This window comes from Periplaneta americana, chromosome 13 (assembly GCF_040183065.1).
Source record: "Periplaneta americana isolate PAMFEO1 chromosome 13, P.americana_PAMFEO1_priV1, whole genome shotgun sequence".
Classification (NCBI taxonomy): domain Eukaryota; kingdom Metazoa; phylum Arthropoda; class Insecta; order Blattodea; family Blattidae; genus Periplaneta; species Periplaneta americana.
The window spans coordinates 161604589-161629845 of record NC_091129.1 but is presented as its reverse complement, the minus strand read 5'-3'; the positions used below and the strand labels follow the sequence as shown (position 1 = coordinate 161629845).

Below are 25257 nucleotides of genomic sequence, written 5' to 3'. Positions count from 1 at the left end.
TAAAAAATAAATAAATAAATGTTGGTACTCACATTAGTGAGATGAATGAGCCTGTTGATTCTAGGGCTATACCTGAATGACTAAATATTTATTTAATGGCACTAGAATCACTGATATTAATATTTTCACACACAGCTTCTGAACTAATAGCACAGTCTAAATGAAGCGTATCATCACGTTCCTTTCTTTTCAAAGATCCAGATAGAAGCCAGTTTTTCAGTATGTATAATGGGCATTATTTAACATATTTAAAGAAAAATTATGTGAAAACACGGAAATTTTACTTGAAGCAAGTAAAGCGATCGGTTTGGAAGTAAATCCCGAAAAGACGAAGTATATGATTATGTCTCGTGACCAGAATATTGTACGAAATGGAAATATAAAAATTGGAGATTTATCCTTCGAAGAGGTGGAAAAATTCAAATATCTTGGAGCAACAGTAACAAATATAAATGACACTCGGGAGGAAATTAAACGCAGAATAAATATGGGAAATGCGTGTTATTATTCGGTTGAGAAGCTCTTATCATCCAGTCTGCTGTCCAAAAATCTGAAAGTTAGAATTTATAAAACAGCTATATTACCGGTTTCTCTGTATGGTTGTGAAACTTGGACTCTCACTCTGAGAGACGAACATAGGTTAAGGGTATTTGAGAATAAGGTGCTTAGGAAAATATTTGGGGCTAAGCGGGATGAAGTTACAGGAGGATGGAGAAAGTTACACAACACAGAACTGCACGCATTGTATTCTTCACCTGACATAATTAGGAACATTAAATCCAGACGTTTGAGATGGGCAGGGCATGTAGCACGTATGGGCGATACAGAAATGCATATAGAGTGTTAGTTGGGAGACCGGAGGGAAAAAGACCTTTAGGGAGGCCGAGACGTAGATGGGAGGATAATATTAAAATGGATTTGAGGGAGGTGCGATATGATGATAGAGACTGGATTAATCTTGCACAGGATAGGGACCGCTGGCGGGCTTATGTGAGGGCGGCAATGAACCTTCGGGTTCCTTAAAAGCCATTTGTAAGTAAGTAAGTAAAGAAAAATTATGTAAGCTTTGAAAATTGGGACAATTATTGTTCAGTATTATTTTAAAAATTAAAAAAATTAATTATAAGTAAACTAATTGGAATATCAAAGTGAAATTTTGTGTAATGCATGTCCACATTGTAAGAAATATGTATTAAAATTTCAGATTAATTGGTGTAAAAATGTGGAGGTTAGAAATTTCACAGATCCAAAGCCCTAAGAGAACGTCTGGTACATAAATTGTAAATTGCCAACGCTTTGTCTCGCAGCTTCTCTGTATGTGTCGCTATTCCGTATGTTACTGTGAAATGCATAAAGACACCGCAGCAGACGCATTTGTCAGAACAAGAAAGCTGCCGCACTGGACGAGTCTAATTCACATGCCCATTTTCAAGTTCATGTTTTCTACCGTTGCGTGATCAGAATACGAGCTACTTACTTATTCGTGCCCCCTTCCCCCTCTTCTTCCCGCCCACTCAACCGTCGGTCGCGAACTTTTCCTCAGCCGATCTCATTTCAATAGATTTCGTACACGGAAAGAACAAATCAAGATGACATAGGCGCAAGCATTTGTTTCTCTGTAATAGTCTGTAACCACGACTCTGAGATCGCCAAACTGCCCGCAATCATTCATCGCGTCATACAAGCGTGTATGCCTTGTAATAGCTTTAAGTATTTTGTGCGAGATCGTATTTGCTTGCTTTCCGCACAGAACCAATACGCGGTAAGTGTGAAATACCACATTCAGTATTCCCAACGTAACACACATAACAATTTCCCTCTTCTTACCGCTTAAGCGCGACATTCATTTTACTGCTTTAGGCTTTTAACATATTATTTTTAGAGACGTTTAACATAGTAATAATTATAAATTGGAAACTTACCACTGCAATTTCATCTAAATTGCAATGTTAATTATTGTTTTTAAATATTTGCAAAAATTAAGTAAAGTCTACTACTCCACGAAACTTATTGCATTCCTGATACAAGTAACATTATGGAAGCCGTGAAAAAATCAACAAGATTCCAGATGCCGATGTTATTACTGCAATTTGTTATATAAATAATATTGTTAAGATATTAAAATGAAAAATAAATCATTACATAACCTTACCGTTTGTTTTAAGTTCGCATTTATAGACTGGGGGAAAAAAAAGACACGTATATCACGGCCTGCTGGAGTATAGTAAACAAAGAAAACATTTTATAGCAACAATGTTGAAGAAAGATATTTTGGTTTTCCGAAGTTGTCGTCATTAAACAGAAACCAAGATGGAGATTTCATTGCAACTAATTAGAAATTCGTCTTTCAGGTATGTAATAAACGATCTTCGCACAAAATAATGTACGATACACGAGCGGCATTTTTGTTTTCATGTTCTCGGAAATTAAAAAAGCTCAACTACGTTTCGCTTTTTCAATCTTTTCCTCGACCATGAAAACGTCAACATACCGCTCTTGTAACGTATATTACTATTTTTTAAGACTTTGTGATTTTGTCATTCAGCAACACACCCGTCAATTTCAACTATGAATTTAGTTATGTAAATACATGTTCCATTACTATGCAGAGTAGAGCATGGTTTGGGCTGAAATCTTTCAAGAGCTCCTCGAGCTTGGGTCAGGCTCAGCCCGCTCAGGTACTTAGAGCAAAAGTTAAATATTTTTACGGCCCTTTCGTCTGCCTCTGATAGCCTTTCCTTTTTAAATAAATAACAAATCAATAATAAATATTCATCATGAAGGGGGAGAAACGGGAAATCTTTGTTCTATGTACGGGCTATTCCATCTCAAATCGACCGAAATATAGAGAAAACTGACCCTGCAATTTTTAAATACAATGAAACTTTTTTTGTACGTTGACAACTGTGCTACAATGCTTTGTGCAATGTTTGAGGCATCAGAACTTCATAGTGTTTAAATTAAAAATATTTAAATTTATCGTATTTTCATAAAATTTGCAACTTTAAACTGTTGTGGCTCCGAAATCCTTTCACTCAATGATCAAAATCATGGTTTATTTTGACCTGAGAAATTAAAGTTTATATTAGCATGTAAACAGTTTTTCTTACTTTTTATGGAAATGGAGAAATTTAGATTTTTCTTCATTAAGACGCCTTTGACCACGAAAAAATATTTTTAAAATATATGGTTAGATTCCGCATTGAAAGTACAAATAAACACATATTTTTTTTACTGATGTCACGTTGATAAGAAAGTATTGAAAATATCAAATAAAGAAAATAAATAGTACGCGCGTGAACTAACCAGCTGACTGTGAGACGGGAGCTAGCCGAGACAAGCAAGGCCAGGAGACATAAACACGTGATGTTTCGTCTAGTAGCGCATAGCTGGGCTAGCTTTATCACAAGTTTTCATAAACACAGGAGTAAAATGACGCCCAACGCTCGCTTATCTTCAGCTCTCGGTCAGTGCGTGCGGTACTGCGCCGTTCAAGTCTAGGCGTGTGAAAATAATTTATTTAATACCCTCGAAACTTATTGCCGAGCCACTAAGCAAACAATGCCGAAGTCCCTCTTAATAATGCAAGGTTTTTTCTGAATATTTTTTACATTTTTACAAATTGGCAAAAAGCCTAAAAGAAAGTAAAATCAGATTATCTGTCTCTCTGTATAAAATAAAAATAAGGATTACTTCTTAACATAACCTACCAAATGTCAGCTTCAAAATGAGCTCCCGTTCAATGTTCTGCAGTAAATGGTTCCAGAGTTCTGAGCGCTGAAATAGGCTTGTTTTTATAAAATACGCTAAATTTGTCGCTCAATAGTACGAAAACCGTTTGACTTTCGATAGTATATTTTTGAAAATGCACTGTCCTCAGCACCTTGTATAAATAGGGAAAAAATTAGAGTATTAAAAAAATGCGAGGTTTTTTTACTGATCGATTTCATACGGAACAACCCGTACATTTGTCTGCAACCAAGATTTACAGGGATACGTTACCGTGGATACGCGAAATCGCAGATAGTAGGAAACCTGAAAAATATTCCATTGTAAGTTGTTACAGCAGCACATATCAAGACGGTGAAAAGTGAATAATGGGGGCAATGCCAGTACTGGTGAATGATATTACCATAGTCTATAAATACAGAATGTGATTAAATTCTAGATGTTCTATAAAACTCTATAAAAAGGAGTTAAAATACATAAAAATATATCGGCGAGGTTATCCGCGGATACAGATTCCGTGGGTAAGGGGGAAATGCTGTAGTGCGTTTCTATGTTTGTCCTGACCTTCAAGGAATCAGGTAAACTGTTACTTGTATCAGACCTCTTGACACAAAGATAAAACAGAAACCCACTCTGTGAAACATGTACGTTAACTAAACATACCCCAAAACATCGCTACTCCTGTCTTTGGTGATATACTACCACATAAATCCGGGGCAAGACATTATGATCAAAGGAACTGCAAAGTGCAGTATTTGACATTGACAATCTGTGGCGGCGGCAGAAAACTTCAACCAACTAGCTAACATAGTTATTATTAAGCATGAGAATGTTAGCAACAAGTCTTCAGTAAAAAAGTTATGAGGTACTTGGTGAAGACTCAGACAGCCCTTCAAACGTTGGGTTGGAATAAGTACCGACCTTGACGTTAAATGAAACACATTTCAAGATCAAATCCGATATTTCTTACGTAACACGTTGAATAATAATAATAATAATAATAATAATAATAATAATAATAATAATAATAATAACAATAATAATAACTCTCTCTTATTACTATTTAAAATCACCCACACCTCCACACCCTCTTACCTAGCATCTCGTTTTGTTTACCTTTCACTACCTCGAACCCGGAACATGTACCTTCTCTCTATTCCTCTGCACAGAACATCCTTCTACTCATCATCTTACAGCATATCTATTCCGCACCTCTGGAACTCTCTCCCTGACCATGTCAGAGACTGTCGGACAATATCAAAATTCAAATTTAAATTAAAAAATCACATTCTAGTTCAAGGAATTGCTTGTTGAACGCCTGTCAGGTTGCGCAACTTCGGCTTAATCCATGACATATAGTAAATATTGTAACTATGCTGTTGTAAAATTGACAATTAATATGTAATGTATTTATTATTATTATTATTATTATTATTATTATTATTATTATTATTATTATTATCAGATATCACTATCATCATTGCTATCTCTGTTTTTCTTTCTTTTTTTTTCTTGTATTAGCTCGATGAGAGCTCTGTAGTGTTCTTTTGACCCTGTTGACCCTCAATACGGCTTTAATTTAATTTGTATTATTTTCATTAGCGTCCGTATTTCTTTTTTGTATTTATATGTGCTATCTGGTAGGATGGAAGAGAAGGCCTTATGGCCTTAATCCTGTCAGATTAAATAAATAAATAAATAAATAATAATAATAATAATAATAATAATAATAATAATAATTTCAGATTTTGGCATTCATTGAAACCTTTTGTTCTCCTTAAATCAGATACATCTACGGTATTTAAATGTGCCCAAAATTCTTTTTGTTTTTCCGATTTACAATGTAATGTGCGCTTACCAAATTTATCTTACATTCTGATTAAATGCTGTAATAATATAGTTATATTATATTATATTTAAACAATATTGAATGATCCAGAGATGCTCTCTGGCGTAGGTTACATTCACACTTTAGTCGATTAACTTGGTTCAGTTTTATGTCTGAGGTTTTCCCCGAATACATGACGAATCCTAGGTCTCGTCTCACGAAATACCATCTCCTTAACACCAATTCCATCGACGCTAAATAACTTAGCGATTGATACAACGTCGTTAATTAACGGATTAAAAAAAATTTTGAAGAAAACACTATTTTCCGAAATCTTGCTACAAGACCTTAAAATGTTTCTTTTTTCTTTAAACGTGATTATGTTTAAGATATACGGGGTGAGTAAAAAGTATGGAACAATGCTTGTAAATTTCTTATTTCTAATTTTATGAAGAAACTATTTATACAAAAGTTGTAGGGTATCAAAGAAGGAATATTTTGAACATGTGTACTATACTTTCCATTTATAAAGAATGTGCCAATGAGTCTGCTTTTTTAAATGGCACTATGTACTTATTTCTCCATTTTTGGATTCTTCAGGTCTCAGTACGTACAAAATCACCTCTTTTGATGACAATGTATGTGTACTGAATAAAGGGAAATTTTAATGCTTGAGTACATCAATTTGAGGAGGCTTTGGATTAAACAATTGCAGACAAAAGCTAATAGAAACAAGCGAATAAAGCTAATAAAACAACTGAATAACAATGTTTAAACATTAAACAATTTCAAACATAGATTTATGCATTATTTGGCAGTAAATGGGGGCCATTTTGAGCACCTTTCGTAAACTTAAATCAACACATGATACAACACAACAATGCTAATTTTGGTTTTAATGTTTTTTTTTTTTTTTTTTTTTTTTTTTTTTTTTTTTTTTTTTTTTTTTTTTTAATACATGTATTGCAGTACTATTGCAGTTAAATTTCAATGGTGCATATCCTACAATGTGTCTTTTTTAAATTATAAATTTAAATAATATTCATATTGTTATTCAATCGTTTTTATTATCTTTATTCACTTGTTTCTATTACCTTTTGTCTGCAATTGTTTAATTCAAAGTCTCCTCAAACTGATGTACTGAAGCATTAAAATTTCTCTTTATTCAGTACACATACATTGTCATCAAAAGAGTAATTTTTACAAAACAATAATTTATAAATGGCAAAAAATATGTTTTTCAAGACAAACTGTAGCCTCTGTCCATAGGTGTATGACCCTGTGATCACGATCATATCAATGTACAACCTGTATAATTATTCAATAAAACTTACTTCATGTGAGACCAATTCTTCCGAGTGTTCATTTTTCATTTTCCATTAGTGTACTACATAAAAATAAAAATTACCCATATTACAGTGTTCACATTAGTATTACACAGTGGCGTAGCATGAAATTTTGAGCAGGGGAAGCTAACTCAAGTTGTCTTTCATGCAATATGAGAAAACGTATTACAAAAATACAGTCTTAAAATAAATAGTAGTCAATTTCAAGTCAGCAGTCGAAGATTGGTTGGAACCTCGTAACACCAATAAGGCATGACCTCAAATGATACGTAATAAAATATGATTTCACGGTTTACACATATCTCTTAACAAATAGACACGCATACGTATAACATTAGCTCACTCCCTGTCATACTTAGAGAAATCACAATATTAGTATCATTACGTAAGTATGCGTCTGTCTTTCGGTTGTGTCCTTCATTGACAGCAAGGGAGTCGGTCATTTGTTTTTTAAATCACACTTTTGTTCGTAAGTCAGTCTTGATAATACAATTGTCCTAAAAAAATTCAAGTAAATTAGTGTCAGGAACTGTTATTTCGCTCATTACTTATTATATCAGCCACAATGCACACTAACACTTCAACTGAACACAACTGACGAAAAGGGATAACTCGGAAACTACTTATTTTAAATGTTAAAGCTAGCTTCTTTTCGAGCCTTGCGACTAGGGTAGTTTAAAAGGGATGGAAAATCTGCGGGGTGGATTACACAGAAGAAACCGGTCTGCTTGGAAGCTGGTGTGTGCAGGCTTCTTGTTTGCTGCTGCATCACAAATAATCCTGAGCTGCCGCATCGCAATATTTAACGCGTAAATATAAATTCTATTAAAATTAATAAATAATTTTCTCCATAAACTGCAGGTTTATTATGAAATTATTATTAACTGGGGAAGCTAAGCTTTTTAGCTTACATTGACGCTACGCCACTGGTATTACATTTCCTGAAATTATTAAAACAAAACACTGCAGACTGTGATTTATAATTCGTTTTTTTTTTTTTCTTTTTTAGCATTCAACATCTGCAAGAAACGCTTTCCAACCAGCGTATGCATTTCGCGAGAAAGGCCGGTCAACATATTGCGACAGAACGTGCTTCTCAGAATTTCAACTGCTACGCAAATTTTGCTGTCAATTATCTAGCCAATAAGGAAAAGTTAACTTTCATTCTTCACCTTTACAAGCGAAGGCGTTGGGGAGCTGTGTGGTAGCAGGAGGCACGCAGAGTATGCAATTTGCTTAAACTGCCCCTGGCTGGAGGTAATAAAATTATTATCTTGAACGAAACGCCCACCATTGGTCTTTCCTCATACAAGACAACAGCGAATGTAACACCGGGCTCGTAACAAACGTCTTATACCCACCACTATCCACTTCTTTGGGTTAATTCGCTTATAGCCTGAGTTACTGATGTGTGTTTCTGAAAAGATGCCCACACAGACAACTACGTCCCAAAAACCGAATTAGCTTCAATATACTTTAACGTAGAAAGCGGTAGTACAGTATCTTCAGGTTTCCCGGCTGTACTAAAAGTGGTAGCGCTGACAGATGCAAATCCTTCATGCTCGAATTCGATTCCCGATGGGAAAATCTAGGTTTATTTTCCATCATAGAGATGGAGTAGGACACGTGTTTGTTTTCTGTTGAATTACGTCATTCTCAACACACGACCAGGGAATCCTGTTACCTGTGACAATCTAATGTCGGTTCTTTACCCTCATAAGCTGAACAATGAAACGAGCCAAATTTAGCATATTTTAAATAATAATAATAATCAGATGACGTGAATATGTTAGGAGAAAATACACAAACGGTTAGGGAAAACACGGATATTTTACTTGAAGCAAGTAAAGCGATCGGTTTGGAAGTAAATCCCGAAAAGACAAAGTATATGATTATGTCTCGTGACGGGAATGTTGTACGAAATGGAAATATAAATATTGGAGATTTATCCTTCGAAGAGGTGGAAAAATTCAAATATCTTGGAGCAACAGTAACAAATATAAATGACACTCGGGAGGAAATTAAACGCAGAATAAATATGGGAAATGCGTGTTATTATTCGGTTGAGAAGCTCTTATCATCCAGTCTGCTGTCCAAAAATCTGAAAGTTAGAATTTATAAAACAGTTATATTACCGGTTCCTCTATATGGCTGTGAAACTTGGACTCTCACTCTGAGAGAGGAACATAGGTTAAGGGTGTTTGAGAATAAGGTGCTTAGGAAAATATTTGGGGCTAAGCGGGATGAAGTTACAGGAGAATGGAGAAAGTTACACAACACAGAACTGCACGCATTGTATTCTTCACCTGACATAATTAGGAACTTAAAATCCAGACGTTTGAGATGGGCAGGGCATGTAGCACGTATGGGCGAATCCAGAAATGCATATAGAGTGTTAGTTGGGAGACCGGAGGGAAAAAGACCTTTAGGGAGGCCGAGACGTAGATGGGAGGATAATATTAAAATGGATTTGAGGGAGGTGGGGTATGATGATAGACACTGGCTTAATCTTGCACAGGATAGGGACCGATGGCGGGCTTATGTGAGGGCGGCAATAAACCTTCGGGTTCCTTAAAAGCCATTTGTAAGTAAGTAATAATAATAATAATAATAATAATATTATTATTATTATTATTATTATTATTATTATCCTATCACCACGGCATGGCGCGTCCTCAGGTTGCGGATCGAGGAGATGGCTTCCAGATATGGAGGGTAGCTGTGAATATATTGAATAAGCAGTCGCGGACAGCCGATGAGGGATGGTCCTCCAGCTTGGGGGTTGGGCGAAGGGCTAACAACCCATCACCGTAAAAAACAACTTGTTACGAAACCTTCAAATAAGAGAATGGAGAAAGTTACACAATACAGAACTGCACGCATTGTATTCTTCACCTGACATAATTAGGAACATTAAATTCAGACGTTTAAGATGAGCAGGGCATGTAGCACGCATGGGCGAATCCAGAAATGCATATAAAGTGTTAGTTGGGAGGCCGGAGGGAAAAAGACCTTTAGGGAGGCCGAGACGTAGATGGGAAAATAATATTAAAATGGATTTGAGGGAGGTGGGCTATGATTAGGGAGCGGATTTTTATGTGCTAAAAAATTTAAATATATTTATTTTTTATGTGCTAAAAAGTACGAAAATATTTGCTAAAAATAAATAAAATATGTTTTTTTAAATGCGACAAAAATACCTTACTTAGCTTGGAAAAAAAAAGTTACTAGGTACTCACCAACCTCACTGAGTGCTAGTAGTTGGCCGAGAATTGCAGTGAACAACAAAGGTCATCTCCTAATTCTCCATCACAAATGCATGCCGATTATCTCTGAACTACGACTTATACTGTGAAAACGGTCTTTCCACATCACAAGACGTCAGACGTGCATATTTAAAGAGTGGAATGTCACAAACACAAACACCGTCAATTTCACCTACAGGCACACCCTCCAATACTTGAGCAACTTTACACATTTTTTTATATCCACTGTTTTTCCCAAACACATTCTGGAATTTGTCCCTTAGTACTTGTACTTCTGAACCTGGTAGCGAGTCTAGTTTAATTTTCACGGCACGCACCTCTCTGTTTCAGACAACAGGTTTTTGGATGTTTCGAGTTTTTTTTATGGTGTCACACAAAAAGCTTAGATTTGCTAAGAGGAAAGCCAAATCGTTTTTTAAACAACCATCTTTCAGTATATCTTGAAGGATATCGATTGACGAAGCCCGATAACAGGGTCTCACAACAAGACGTATTGCCTTACTTGATGGACATGAGCGAGAGGCAAGAGATTTGTTTAAATTAAATAATGTTCATACCCGAGCTCTTATCTGTTGTGTTTCACAAACAAAGCGTGGAATGAAATCATCTTCAGCAACAATAAACATTCCTAATTTTGTGTTACAAGATCTCTCCTCCTTGTCCGTGTTAATTTATTCTCTAATAATAACACTGATATGCTGCCTAGCAGCTCTCAGAACTTGAGGCGATACTATTACAAAAATGGATCACCGATACACCACACAGCGCTTAGAAACTCGAAGCAACCAAGAATTCTTAAAAAGATAACGTATTCTGGGTTACATAATTGATTTAGTTTTAAAATGTTTAAAAGTTCTTGTAAAAAATTATTTTAGTAGGCCCTAAAAAAACTCCAAGATTTATGTGTTTATAATAGATTTCCTGGAAATATGTATTTACATAAATTTTTTTGTGAAAATATGTGTTTTTATGTGAAACAAAATTCGGGTTTTAAACTTGAAACTTCATGTTCGGAATTTTTAACTTTGTTAATTGTGTTTTATCACACGCAAAAAGAATATTTAATTACATAGGAATCCGCTCCTTACTTATGCTTATCACCGAACACAAGTTAAATTTAACAATAATTGTGTATTACAATATATTAAAACATTTTTTCAACTCGATCAAAACTCAAATTCAAATAGTTAATCGATGAAATATTTTGATCGATCAACAGCACTAGTTACTAGCTAAATATTTCACTAATCAGACTTCATATGCCCTCGGTTGTACAATGCTTTAACTAAATTACACCCAGAACTTCTAACATGTAACCCACTAACATATAACAAGAAAATTAGAAACGTGTTAATATCTTCAATTTGATTAAATAAATTTATAGCCTATGTGTTTGAATTAATCAACCTATATTATATTTGTATTCTATAATTTTGAAATATATATTAATCCTACTTTTCACGTGCGATATTATTCTTCTCTAGTGTTAATATTATATTATATAATTCCATTGCCGCTGTAATTTAAATTTTAGTTCCTATTATTACTTATTTATTATTATTATTATTATTATTATTATTATTATTATTATTATTATTATTATTATAATTTTTATTTTCTATATTTCTCTTATATTAATATTGTATTATATAATTTCGGTAACTGTAATTTTAATTCTATTTCCTATTTTATTTTATTTTATTTTATATTCTCTTATAGGCCTATTAATATTATATCTGAACTGTGACCGAACACGAGCGCTGCTCATTCGGCCTCAAATTTTGTTAATACTACTATATCTCCTTTTTTATATTGTTTGTATTATTTTATTTCTATTTCTCTTGTTTGTTTGTAATTATAGTCTTCTGTATATTTAAATTTAAATAAATAAATAAAATAAATAAATAATTCGACTTTTCTGGCAAGCGTCATAGTAAAGTCCTTTCATTAAATACCATATAGTTCATTCTGATACACATAGAGTATTGATAGAATAATATGTATTAGTTGTCAAAAGGTCAGTACCGGTAATTATATTGTTTCTAAAATCGTCACTTTCTGTAAAATATAAATTATTCATTTACAAAGTTACTTATTATTGGTATCCATTTCACACCACCTCATTCTAGTGCAGAGATGAAGAAAGCATGGGGCTCTATCCCCATGCTCCCGAAGTGCCTTTATGGCATGTGAAGGAGCTACTGTCGATGACCCAGCTCATCTGCCCTGAACCTTGGGGAAGTTAGGGGTGTTGTTTAGAGGGGTGTGAGGCTAACTTTGGAGCAAGCGGCTGGCTAAGGGTACTTTTGGTGTGAATACCCTCTGCTTAATCCCCTTTCTAAAAAAAAAAATAAATAAATATTCAAAGTTAAGACGTAGCAATATAACTTTCATGTGTAGTGTATTCCATAGTAACGTGGCGCGGAATTGGTAAATCAATGTTTTTACAATGCATGCTACATTGTATTTCTAATAGATATACATATCAGCCAGAAGCTCAATCAGAGGTAGCATAATCATTATTGAAATTATTTTCTCTTCTTTTTCTCCAGACAAGGTAAAATATCTTACTCAAGTATTCCTTCCAGTGCCATGCTAATACAATTTGGTCACGGAAATGTCAGCAGAATATCTTGAACGGCGATAAGAAGACATTATTGGGTATTTTTCGAGTCTAAGGCGCTAGAAAGAAACTGGTGGTGTGCTGTGAGGATTTGACCTTTGTACCTGGCGTAACTCTTTGACTTTTTCCTACCATTAAATAAAGGAAAATTAAGAAAAATGCGAGTGTCAACCTTTGACCTTAACTTGTAATTTTTTACAGCACTACCTTAGTTCAATGTAGTAGAAGCGGCCCGTTCTCGCCCTTATTAATACGGCGTTGTTTTCAAGTGGGGGGTAGCTTGTGTAACATTTAACGAAATGACCTTGCTGGCTGGTGTTGGTCTGACACCGCACGCAAGCGTCGGCCTGTTATCAAGATAAAGCTTTCGTAAAACTGTAAGACGGCTGGCTCCTTTCCACTCATAGAGGTGATTGCGGAGTCCACGGTCTGTATCATCATGCTATGCCGAAGGGTTCAACTGCCTTCATTAGGTGACAGCGCTAAGTTCCATGCAAAGTATTGTCACTTTCTTAAGAGGACGCACATGCTTTCTAAAACTTCCACAACTTTCATCAAATTTAAACTACATAAACAGGCCTACAGAAAGTTAGAATTTATAAAACAGTTATATTACCGGTTGTTCTTTATGGTTGTGAAACTTGGACTCTCACTTTGAGAGAGGAACATAGGTTAAGAGTGTTTGAGAATAAGGTTCTTAGGAAAATATTTGGGGCTAAGAGGGATGAAGTTACAGGAGAATGGAGAAAGTTACACAACACAGAACTGCACGCATTGTATTCTTCACCTGACATAATTAGGAACATTAAATCCACACGTTTGAGATGGGCAGGGCATGTAGCACGTATGGGCGAATCCAGAAATGCATATAGAGTGTTAGTTGGGAGGCCGGAGGGAAAAAGACCTTTAGGGAGGCCGAGACGTAGATGGGAAGATAATATTAAAATGGATTTGAGGGAGGTGGGATATGATGATAGAGAATGGATTAATCTTGCTCAGGATAGGGACCAATGGCGGGCTTATGTGAGGGCGGCAATGAAACTCCGGGTTCCTTAAAAGCCAGTAAGTAAGTAAGTAAGTAAGTAACAGGCCTACAATACTATCATCTGTACAAAATTTGCTTCCATTAGGACTAACAGTTTTGAAATTATATTTTTTTAATACATTTTATATTGACGTCACTAAAAACGCTCGTTCCGTCCAAGTTTTCAAAAGTTTTAGTTGATATTTGCTCAAAAGATTGAAAATAGTCACGGGAATAAAAATTAATTAGCTTTTTGAGCTCAGTGTAAATAGAGAGTCACAATAAATTTTTAATTTCATGAATTTACCATAATAGCATATTTTAATCAAAGTGCAATATGAATATGCTTTCAAGAAACTTAATATTGATATTTCATAAAAATGTACACTACTTAAAGTTCAGAAATTATAAAATATTTTATGTATATATTGCATTAGCTTACATTGTATTAAATACCGAATAGCTCAGTCGGTATAGCAATTCGCCGCGAACTGGGAAGTACCGGGTTCAAAGCTCCAGAAAGGCCCGGAATTCACACAGCCTCCCGTCAAATTCTATATTGGCTTTTTTCGGGGGGAGGGAGGTAAAAAATCTGTCGGAGCGTGATGCTAACCACCACCTTCCTCTAGAGCTCAACCCGGAGGTTCATTCCCGCCCTCACATAAGCCCGCCATCGGTCCCTATCCTGAGCAAGATTAATCTAGTCCTTACCATTATATCCCACCTTCCTCAAATTTATTTTAATATTACCGGCCTCCCCAAAGGTCTTTTTTCCCTCAGGTCTTCCAACTAACACTCTATATGCATTTCTGGATTCGCCCATACGTGCTACATGCCCTGCCCATCTCAAACGTCTGTATTTAATGTTCCTAATTATGTCAGGTGAAGAATACAATGCGTGCAGTTCTCCGTTGTGTAACTTTCTCCATTCTCCTGTAACTTCATCCCTCTTAGCCCCAAATATTTTTCTATGCGCCTTATTCTCAAACACCCTTAACCTCTGTTTCTTTCTCAAAGTGAGAATCCAAGTTTCACAACCATACAGAACAACCGGTAATATAACTGTTTTATAAATTCTAACTTTCTACATTTTGAAAGCAGACTAGATGACAAAAGCTTCTCAACCGAATAATAGCAAGCATTTCCCATATACAAGTAAAGGAGTTCATTTCTAAAACCAGTAACTTCTTCCGTCCAACTTGATTATCATTCAAAAGTATAGTATCTTACTATATAATGTAGTAATAGTAGGAGGAGAATAAGTAGTAATAGTAGTGTTTATTGTGCAGTTACTTCTCTCACGTTTGCCACGGCAAAATTATACTGTCCCCACAAAAAACCAGCAGTTGGGATGCCTACAATTTAAGCATAGTGGAAGGTTATTGAACTGTTCCGTAACAAACGCGTCTGCAGTCTGCTAACTCTTCAAATTCCATATCTATACTGCCCAATTGAGCTGGATGGACTGCTTACACTTACTGGCACAAATATTGCCGTATGTTGTGTCTATCACTACACTTGTAATTCTATTCGCCGTTGGGAGTGCATATTTCACGAAGAAAAAACAAAATAGCGCTTCCTTTAATATTTCAGTCCTCCGTGCGGACAACTCCAACATGTAACAGGTGGCCGAGAAGTCGATAGAATCGTTTATTCATGCGTTCCATCCGCTTCAATTCCCATAACAGCAATTTTAGGTCCTTGTAAAGCTTTAAAAATTAATACTTTACTTAGACGTCATATGAATTACAGGAGCATAAAAATCTATAATTTTTATTTCTAGGAGTTGTTTTGACCTTCTGGATGGTTCTAACATGTTTATTCTCGACTAAAGGCTCATTCACAATGAAAATTAAACATAACGTTAGCGTTAACTTAAGAGTATAAACGTTACGGTAAAATCAAGAAGTCATACCATCATTCACGATGGGAACATAAACATATCAGCAAACATACTTGGTAACCATGGAAACATAACAACGACGCCATTTCCTCATATTCTGTCGTATACTTCAGCGCTCCACGATTGTGTTTTGTTTGCAAATCATGTAAGCATAAGCATGAAAGTTTGGAGTTTGCAAACTTTTTGAATGGGCCTTTACGCGTCCTGCATCCTGTGTAACCCAGCGTCAGTACCATTTAGGTCTTATACAACTCCGGTAATGCTTCCGCACTGAATAAGATCCCCGAATACACGCTTTATTTATTTGTAATCGCTTCTTTTAATTGGACAAAACTATATTGCGTTATTTCAGTGATAGGTCGAAATGAAAGGACTTCTTTTCGCTCAATCCAATAATAATAAAAAATATTACTAAATATAAACAAGGCACAAAATAAAATTGTCCCTCTACCGCACTGGTCGACAAAGATTACGTCATATAAAATACAGCCTGCAATACACAGCAAAAGAGAAGGTAGAAGATACCCAAACTGCTTAACTTCGAATGAACCAGTAACCCGCACAACGGCCCAGTCCATGGACTGCTTCCGCACTGCACCGCAATGGGCTTCACAGTTTCGCACGGAACTCGTGACGTCATCAAGCATCACTGGCCGGGCCGGGCTGCTTGTGTAGCGGTTTTGTGCGGAGGGCTGGTATCAAGGCATCGAACCCAAGTCTCATCTTCTATTAGTTACTTATTAATTGAGTTAGCGCGGGCGTGTGTGGTTCGATCAACGATTGCTACTGTTTCAAACGTTTTTGTTTTAGTCTTTGATTTCTATCTTTCAAAATGAGTCCAAATAATGGTGCATCGCAAAGAAAATACAGTCTCTGTGATGAATATTTTTCGGGATGAGATGCCGTAGTCTATACTGGGGACAGAACATCTAGAAGCTTGGAGACGGTTACTTTTACTGTCCGACCACCCCCTCCTCCCGCACTAGCAGGTATACGGTACCATTCAGCTGCAAAACATTTACTGAACAGACGTTATTGTATTGTGAGAGCGCAGCTGGATCAGTGAAAGTAAGTGGTCAACGTTTTCAGTTTGTAGTGCAACGAATAATTCTGCTGTGTGTGGGTACTTCTGTAGTGACGTCACTGAAGCCTCTAGTTGTTCTGTCCCCGGTATACCAGTAGACCACGGCATCTCAGTCCGGAAAACTTTCATCACAGGCACCGGCCGTGGAAGCATACATTCTAAAATTCACTCAGGGACAAAAAAAAAACGGACACTTCTATATTTGCTTGTATTTTGTTGCCAATTATTTCAAAATGAAACAAAACCCATTTAAACAAAATAATGTTTCATTTAGCACATTATACGATAACATTTGAAAAAAAATCTCTGATGAGAAAATTTACAAAAAATTACAAAGAGCGTATAACTATGGCATCATTTAGTCTAACTGTTTTTTCATTTTATGGTGCCTTAAACATTAAAAACTCTTTTTAGTAACGGGTATTACCCCCTCTGGCTTGAATAACTGCATCCATACGTCTTGGCATGCTCTCAATTTGGTTAGCAATGTCTTCTTGAGGAATAAGTTCCCATTCTTCGCCAAGTGCTCGCTTCAACTCTTGTAACGATTCTGGTCTCGGTCGTCTATTCTTAACACGCCATCCCAGCATGTCCCACACGTGTTCAATTGGGTTCATGACTGGACTCCTTGCTGGCCATGGAAGCACATGGATTCCCACTTCTTGGAGATAATCTCCGACCGCATGGGCAATATGCGGCCGTGCATTATCATGCATTAAAACAAAATTATCGCCTACAAATTGGCCAAATGGCACAACATGATCAGCCAAACATTCATTTATATACCTATCAGCTGTTAGTCTTCCATTTTCAACAAAAACCAACTCTGTACGAGCATCCGTACACACTTCTGCCCAAACCATCACTCTACCACCTCCATACGGCACATTTTCAGAAATGCAACATTGTGAAAATCGTTCTCCCCTCCTTCTCCAAACTCTTTCACGTCCGTCACGTGGGCACAGATTGAAACGGGACTCATCGGTGAACAGAACACAGCTCCACTGTCCATTTCTCCAATCCCTGTGATCATTTGCAAAACGCAGTCGTTCAACTCGATGCATGCTGAGAAGTCTGGGACCAGTTGCAGGTCTACTTGATATCAGTCCACTTGCTTTCAACCTCTTTCTAACTGTTTTGGCCGAAATTGGGCGTCCATGCATGTTAACAAATTGCTGGGCTACACTAGTAGCTGGCAGGTTGCGCTCCCTAAGAACTCTCAACACCATATACCTGTCTTCATTTGGATTTGTAGCTCTTGGACGACCCGAAACTGGTCTTCTGGTATATTCTAGGGTCTCTCTATACCGTTTTATGGCATCATGGGTTGTGCTTCTAGTCATATTCATAACATTTGCAATGTAACGTACACTGCGTCCATCATCGTAAAGGGCTACAGCTCGAGCCACATCTTCAGGTCGCATCTTGTTTTAAGACAAATGTTACAACCCCACTTACACTCAGAAAATGTAAAAATAAAGAAATAACGAATGATAACGATAATGAAGCACAAAATGGTTGAGACAAAATTGTTATAGCTGAGACTCCGAAAGCAAATTGGAATATTTGGTTGTAATGACTTGTTTATAAAACAAAAACAATCAACAAAGTATACACGTCTCCATAACAACAGATGGCTACCATAATATTGTATGAGAAGATAATGTTTTGCAAAATACCAGCAAATATTAAAGTGTCCGGTTTTTTTTTTTGTCCCTGAGTGTATTATCTATAGCATACATTCTAAAACAGCATCTCTAGAGAAAAGGTAGTGAAGGAGAAAATTGTTGCTAGACAGTTGAAAACAGAGTCCGATGGAGATTTGAAAAGTACCATAGGGCAGCTTTTAAATGTGTTCGACAGCAATGGAAAATTATTTAGTCTAATTTGGTATGGTGCTCGGTATGCGAGTAACTGTATGCTCATGCCACACCCGAAGCGAAGCACAACCAATGCGCGCAAACAGAAAAGCAGTAGAATGCAATCAACTGGTGGGTTGATGTCAGTGCAGTGCTGAGTAGTGCGGTGGGCTTCGAAGCCCAGTGCGATGGGCTAGGCAATGTTGGTCTTGGGTGAGCTGGGCTGCTGACGCGCGCGAACTGACACTGCTGAGCATTACTCTGGAATGAACAAGTGATAGCTAAGGGGAGGGAGATGATGCCTTAATCCTCCGTCCTGATTGTGTATTAAGGGGTTGACTCGCGACTCAATAAATGCCGACCACTGCTCTACAGACTAGCCGAATGGCCAAAATGTGGATTTACATGCAGAAGACTCCGGGCTTCCCTACGAATAATTTTCAGTCCACTATCACCCATAAAATTAAAGAATTTCCAAGCACTACCACTACTGTGATATACGATCGACAGTAATTAATGAGTATTATTGAAGCACTTGGTTGGATGGATATGGTAAGTTTCTCCATGTCTGTCTCTCTTATGGTATAGGGGATTTCGGTGATTTGACAGACCAGAAGTTCATACAAAGGAATAGGCTATTTTCTGCCAAGCCTCACTTTTCGCTTTCAACTTAGATCCGTTTGTTTGTTTATTCTCATTAATTGGTGGAAATACTGGGAAATAATTTCCAGCAGAAGGTTTCTTTCAAACAAAGAGAAATTAGTCCCACGATTTGTTTTTGTTCCAGTGTTTTCCATTTCATAACAGCAATACCAATACGCCGCTCCACGCTATTGTGATACAGACGAGGAAAGAAGCAGAAATCAAACCTGAGGGAATAGAAAGACTTCTATCCTCTCTGAATCAAACAACGGAAACAAGCAAGAATCGCAATTGTCAGAGTTCAGAAAACAGAAGCGGGCCTATACTTGGTTATAGGTTATGGTTAAACCCTAGAATCTCTGGTCTTAACAGAGAGTTAACAAACATAATGTTAAAATGTGAAATTTAAAGTTGAAGAAACGCAACATTTTTAACAGCAATTCATACTTTTTAACTTACAGTTAATTAACTCTATGTTAGGTGTATTTTAACAAAGTTTGAAGAAAGTAACAGATTTCTTCAAACTTTAGTAAATAATATTTTTGCTTCATCTGGAAGCCCATTTATTCTAGTTTTCCAAAATATATAACTTGTACCCATTATCTCAATAATTTCATAATTATTTTGACATTTATAATATAAACGTATTATACTTTTTTATCTTACGCCATCTTCAGTGCCTGTCTTCACCTATTTTACATTTTCCGACATTTATTATCCTTCCGACGGACAAAAAGTGGACTTCCAATTGAGTGGCTCAATGCCAGAATTGCCTAAACCACAAATTTTTTTAGCCGCACTTTTCTGCATAAAATAACTGTAAATTATCATTTATGTGTGTGCCAAAGTAGATGTACTATAATCCCGTCGCTCTAATTTCCGGCAGCCAATCACGTTGCAGGTCGGTTACATTTAAACGTGTGCGTCTTGTGATTCGCTGATGAAGACGTTAAGCATTTCCTAAGGCTCGATAAATACTTAATATAGTCGCCCGCCATTTTGGCTTTTTCGTTCGCAGAAAGGACACGAGGACGTTATCTGCCACTCAATTATTTGCTGAATTACAGTGCGTTTGATTTATTATCATAGGACCTACGACATGATAATATTTAACGGTGTGACAAATAGATCCCTCGTCTGGTAGCTCGGCAACGAAAGAACAAAAATGGCGAACGATACTACCTACCTAGACTTTATAGAGCCTTGACTTCCTAAGACGTAAGCAAAGAGGAGGAGTCACCCCGGGAATAACAGTGTCGCGATAAATATTAGATTATAGTAAATGAGAAATAATTTTCATTTGAGAGCATATAGTTTTAAAAAACGAGGTCTGAGTTTAGTCTTTCAATAACTTTTTTGAATGTAATTGTGGCTTAGGCAATTCTGGCACTGAGCCACTCAATCGGGCAAAAGACTTCAGCTTAAACATGTGACTATGTTGTAAACCAGTGGACGTCAGCACTCGCTGAAATGGGTGAAGGGTATTCGGAGCAACATCAAATGCTCCGTCGAGCAGCAGGCAGAGAGGGATAAAGCATTCCCGCCAGCAGCTACGGTGCACCATAGTGCAGTCTCTTATCCGCGGGTAACAGACGCTAGCCCGAGCGTGCTCTGTGCTAACGACCGCTGTTGTAAGCTAAAATTATTTTCAGTCGATTATAATTATTTCATTCCAAAAATATACCTACACATTTTTTTACAAATTCCATACATAATGTGGCATATCTTTTGAATGGTTCAAGATAAATAAACAATTTTAATATGTAATATGTAAGGGATCATTTTGGCGAAAGAAGTTTTACCCTAGGTGAATTACTAATGGAGTTAGGTCGGTTCAAAATTTTATTAATTTTTTTTCCAAAAATTTTTTCTTTGGGCCACCAAATTCGAGTTTGAAGTTTGAATTATATACATTCCCAAGAATCGTGTCACCAAAGTCTGAAAGACATTAAGAAAGAAATATGGACTTTTAACCTAAGACCCTATGTTTACTTACTTACTTACTTACTGACTTTTAAGGAACCCAGAGGTTCATTGCCGCCCTTAAATCCATTTTAATATTATCTTCCCATCTACGTCTCGGCCTCCCTAAAGGTCTTTTTCCCTCCGGCCTCCCAACTAACACTCTATATGCATTTCTGGATTCGCCCATTCGTGCTACATGCCCTGCCCATCTCAAACGTCTGGATTTAATGTTCCTAATTATGTCAGGTGAAGAATACAATGCGTGCAGTTCTGTGTTGTGTAACTTTCTCCATTCTCCTGTAACTTCATCCCTCTTAGTCCCAAATATTTTCCTAAGCACCTTATTCTCAAACACCCTTAACCTATGTTCCTCTCTCAGAGTGAGAGTCAAAGTTTCACAACCATACAGAACAACCGGTAATATAACTGTTTTATAAATTCTAACTTTCAGATTTTTTTTACAGCAGACTGGATGATAAAAGCTTCTCAACCGAATAATAACACGCATTTCCCATATTTATTCTGTGTTTAATTTCCTCCCGAGTATCATTTATATTTGTTACTGTTGCTCCAAGATATTTAAACTTCTCCACCTCTTCAAAAGATAAATTTCCAATTTTTATATTTCCATTTCGTACAATATTCTCGTCACGAGACATAATCATATACTTTGTCTTTTCGGGATTTACTTCCAAACCTCTCTCTTTACTTGCTTCCAGTAAAATTCCCGTGTTTTCCCTAATCGTTTGTGGATTTTCTCCTAACATATTCACGTCATCCGCATAGACAAGCAGCTGATGTAACCCGTTCAATTCCAAACCCTCACTGTTATCCTGGACTTTCCTAATGGCATACTCTAGAGCAAAGTTAAAAAGTAAAGGTGATAGTGCATCTCCTTGCTTTAGCCCGTAGTTAATTGGAAACGCATCTGACAGAAACTGACCTATACGAACTCTGCTCTACGTTTCACTGAGACACATTTTAATTAATCGAACTAGTTTCTTGGGAATACCAAATTCAATAAGAATATCATATAAAACTTCTCTCTTAATCGAGTCATAAGCCTTTTTGAAATCTATGAATAACTGATGCACTGTACCCTTATACTCCCATTTTTTTCTCCATTATCTGTCGAATACAAAACATCTGGTCAATAGTTGATCTAAGACCCTATGTATACCTTAATTAAATACAAACTCTCGGGAAAAGGAGAAACATTTAATACCTAGAAAAAATGAAGAAATATGTATACAATACAAAACGCTATATTCATAAATAAGATGTAAGGCGACCACGGAAAAGATGATCTGACAGTAACAACAGACTTTGTGCGAGATCGTGCGTATTTGGTTGGTTTCCGCACAAAACCAATCCGCGGTAAGTCTAAAATTCCACATTCAGTATTCCCAACGTAACACACATAACAATTTCCCTCTTCTTACCGCTTAAGTGACATATTGATTTTACTGCTTTAGGCTTTTAACATATTATTTTTAGAGACGTTCAATATAGTACTAATTATAAATTGGAAACTTACCACTGCAATTTTACCTAAATTGCACTGTTAATTATTGTTTTTAAATATTTCCAAAAATTCAGTAAACTCTACAACTCCACTAAAGTTACTGTATTCGTGATGCAAGTAACATTAAGGAAGCCGTCAAAAAATCAACAAGATTCCAGATGCCGATGTTATTACTGCAATATGTTATATAAATAATATTGTTAAAATATTAAAATGAAAAATAAATCATTACATAACCTTACCGTTTGTTTTAAGTTCGCATTTATAGACTGGGGGGAAAAAAAGACAGACATATCACGGCCTGCTGGAGTATAGTAAACACAGAAAATATTTTAAAGCAACAATGTTGAAGATAGATATTTTTGTTTTCCAAATTTGCCGTCATTGAACAGAAACCAAGATGGATATTTCATTGCAACTAATTATAAATTCCTCTTTCAGGTATGTAATAAACGATCTTCGCACAAAATAATGTACGATACACGAGCGGTATGTTTTCTTTCAATTCTCGGAAATTAAAAAAGCTCAACTACGTTTCGCCTTTTCAAACTTTTCCTCGAACATTAAAACTTCAACATACCGCTCTTGTAACGCATATTAATATTACAAAAGACTAATGGCTAAGATTTAAACTAGATGTTTATTATGTGACTCCCAAGAACAGACAAACCAGAGTAATAATTGTACACCCTTGCAAAGATAACATGCCTGAAACTAAACGGCCTACCACGTACCGGCTTTCGAAACACGTTGTAGACGTGCGCGCCAGGCTGTACTTTGTGTATCAGGCGGCAGTTTGGTGAACTACATTATTGCAGGCGACTCACCTGCATGATTTGCTGCTGGAACGCTTGCTCGTGCAGACCAGGGTCAATGTGGTAACTGTTGTTCAAATTATTGAGATCATTTCTCCGAGACACGACTGGACTGCCTACAGGGGAATCCCTCGCCATATCTGCAACAAGCAACACACAACCATCAGGTCAAACAGGTAGACGAAAGACACGCCCGCCAAGGAGGCTGCACAGTCATGGCCAAGGCTGCGTGGCATGCATTTCAAAGGTTAATGTCCACATGTTAATTCAAAATTTTCGTCCGTAATAATTATAAACTCTCCCTTTCCAAAAAGTCTACTGATCAGCAAACAGACTGATAGTAAACACGGTGTGAATGTACACATACAATTAGATTAAATACCCACCATAATAACAGGTAGCAGACAATTGCCTAAAATTCTTCATTTCCTACCTCAGCCGTGGCGAAAAGGCCATGGTGCGCCGAGCCACTGTGTAAGCTGCAACGTGCATAGCACCTATGGAGGGAGGCGGACAACCGAAGGGGAAGTTAATGTTTAGGACGTATAACGATGAAAGAAATGAACAAGAAAACATAGGACACATTATCACAACCTAAAATTAATTGTCTTTAGAATGTCTCTGCGACAAAGTTTCAAAATCAGGAATTATGTCACTTACTGCCAATCGTAGTTGATCAAGAAGGTATTTGTCTGTCAGTCGTGATCTAAATTTGATTTTTACTATTTTCATTGTTGAAAATAATTTTTCACAAACGTAAGTTACAGCGAACATGGCTTCAACAGAGCAAGCGAAAGAACGAAGCTTCAAATATTTATTTTTTTCCAAAGATTTGAAAAGTTCAATATCTGTCAAGTCCTTACATCTAGCTTTCATTTAACGTCACATTGTAAATCTGTGAGTTTAAATTGAAAATCTAACCGCATTATTCGTACATCTGCTGTAAAAGAATCGACGTACAGAGATGATAATGATGATAATAATAATAATAATAATAATAATAATAATAATAATAATAATAACACAACCTTTTAATATTTCATCAGTAACATGTAGTAACTTATAATGCCGTTTTATGTTATACAACCGTTTTCCTAGTAATATTTGTGAATAAATTATACATTTAATGTTTTTATCATATTGTAAGCAAAAGAATGCATCCTCCCATCCTACTTGAAACTTTCGTTTTTTATAGAGGTACATGGTTTCGAGAGAGATATTGCGACGATACGCCACTCGCAGGTCCGAGACAAATACAAATAGAACGGAGTTTGACTCCAGTGAGTGAGAGGGTGGGGGTTGTAGGTAGGAAGCGAGAGAAAAGCACTGCGAGCCACAATGTGCTCGTGAGTCGCATTTTCGCCGCGGCTGTCCTACCTAAAATGAGCTGGTTAATATACTGTCCGTTACTCAGGAGAAGACGAGCGGAAAGAATGTGACCTTGACTATCGCTGCTGATTATTATAAACATCGCTCAGATAAGCATCCCAGTAGCCAGGTTATTACTGTGCAGGAAACATGAGTAACAATGCGTATGGAAATTAAAGCTAAGTTGAACAGAAGGAGACCTAATGTTTCCGCTTACTGCAGTACAAATATTGACGTGTTGTCTTACGTTATCTGTTCACATCCCTTCCTCCTCAGTCCG

General features: G+C 36.5%; 1 protein-coding gene across 17 annotated transcripts in view; it reads right to left on the bottom strand.

Annotated features, from left to right (window-relative positions):
* The window catches only part of HDAC4 (histone deacetylase 4), a 582774-nt gene that overhangs the window by 115983 nt on the left and 441534 nt on the right, over nucleotides 1-25257 (bottom strand). For all 17 annotated transcript variants that reach the window (XM_069844548.1, XM_069844563.1, XM_069844558.1 and 14 more), the window contains one exon: nucleotides 23622-23749. In XM_069844548.1, the coding sequence (XP_069700649.1) occupies nucleotides 23622-23749 (128 nt within the window). The remainder of the gene's footprint in view (nucleotides 1-23621; nucleotides 23750-25257) is intronic.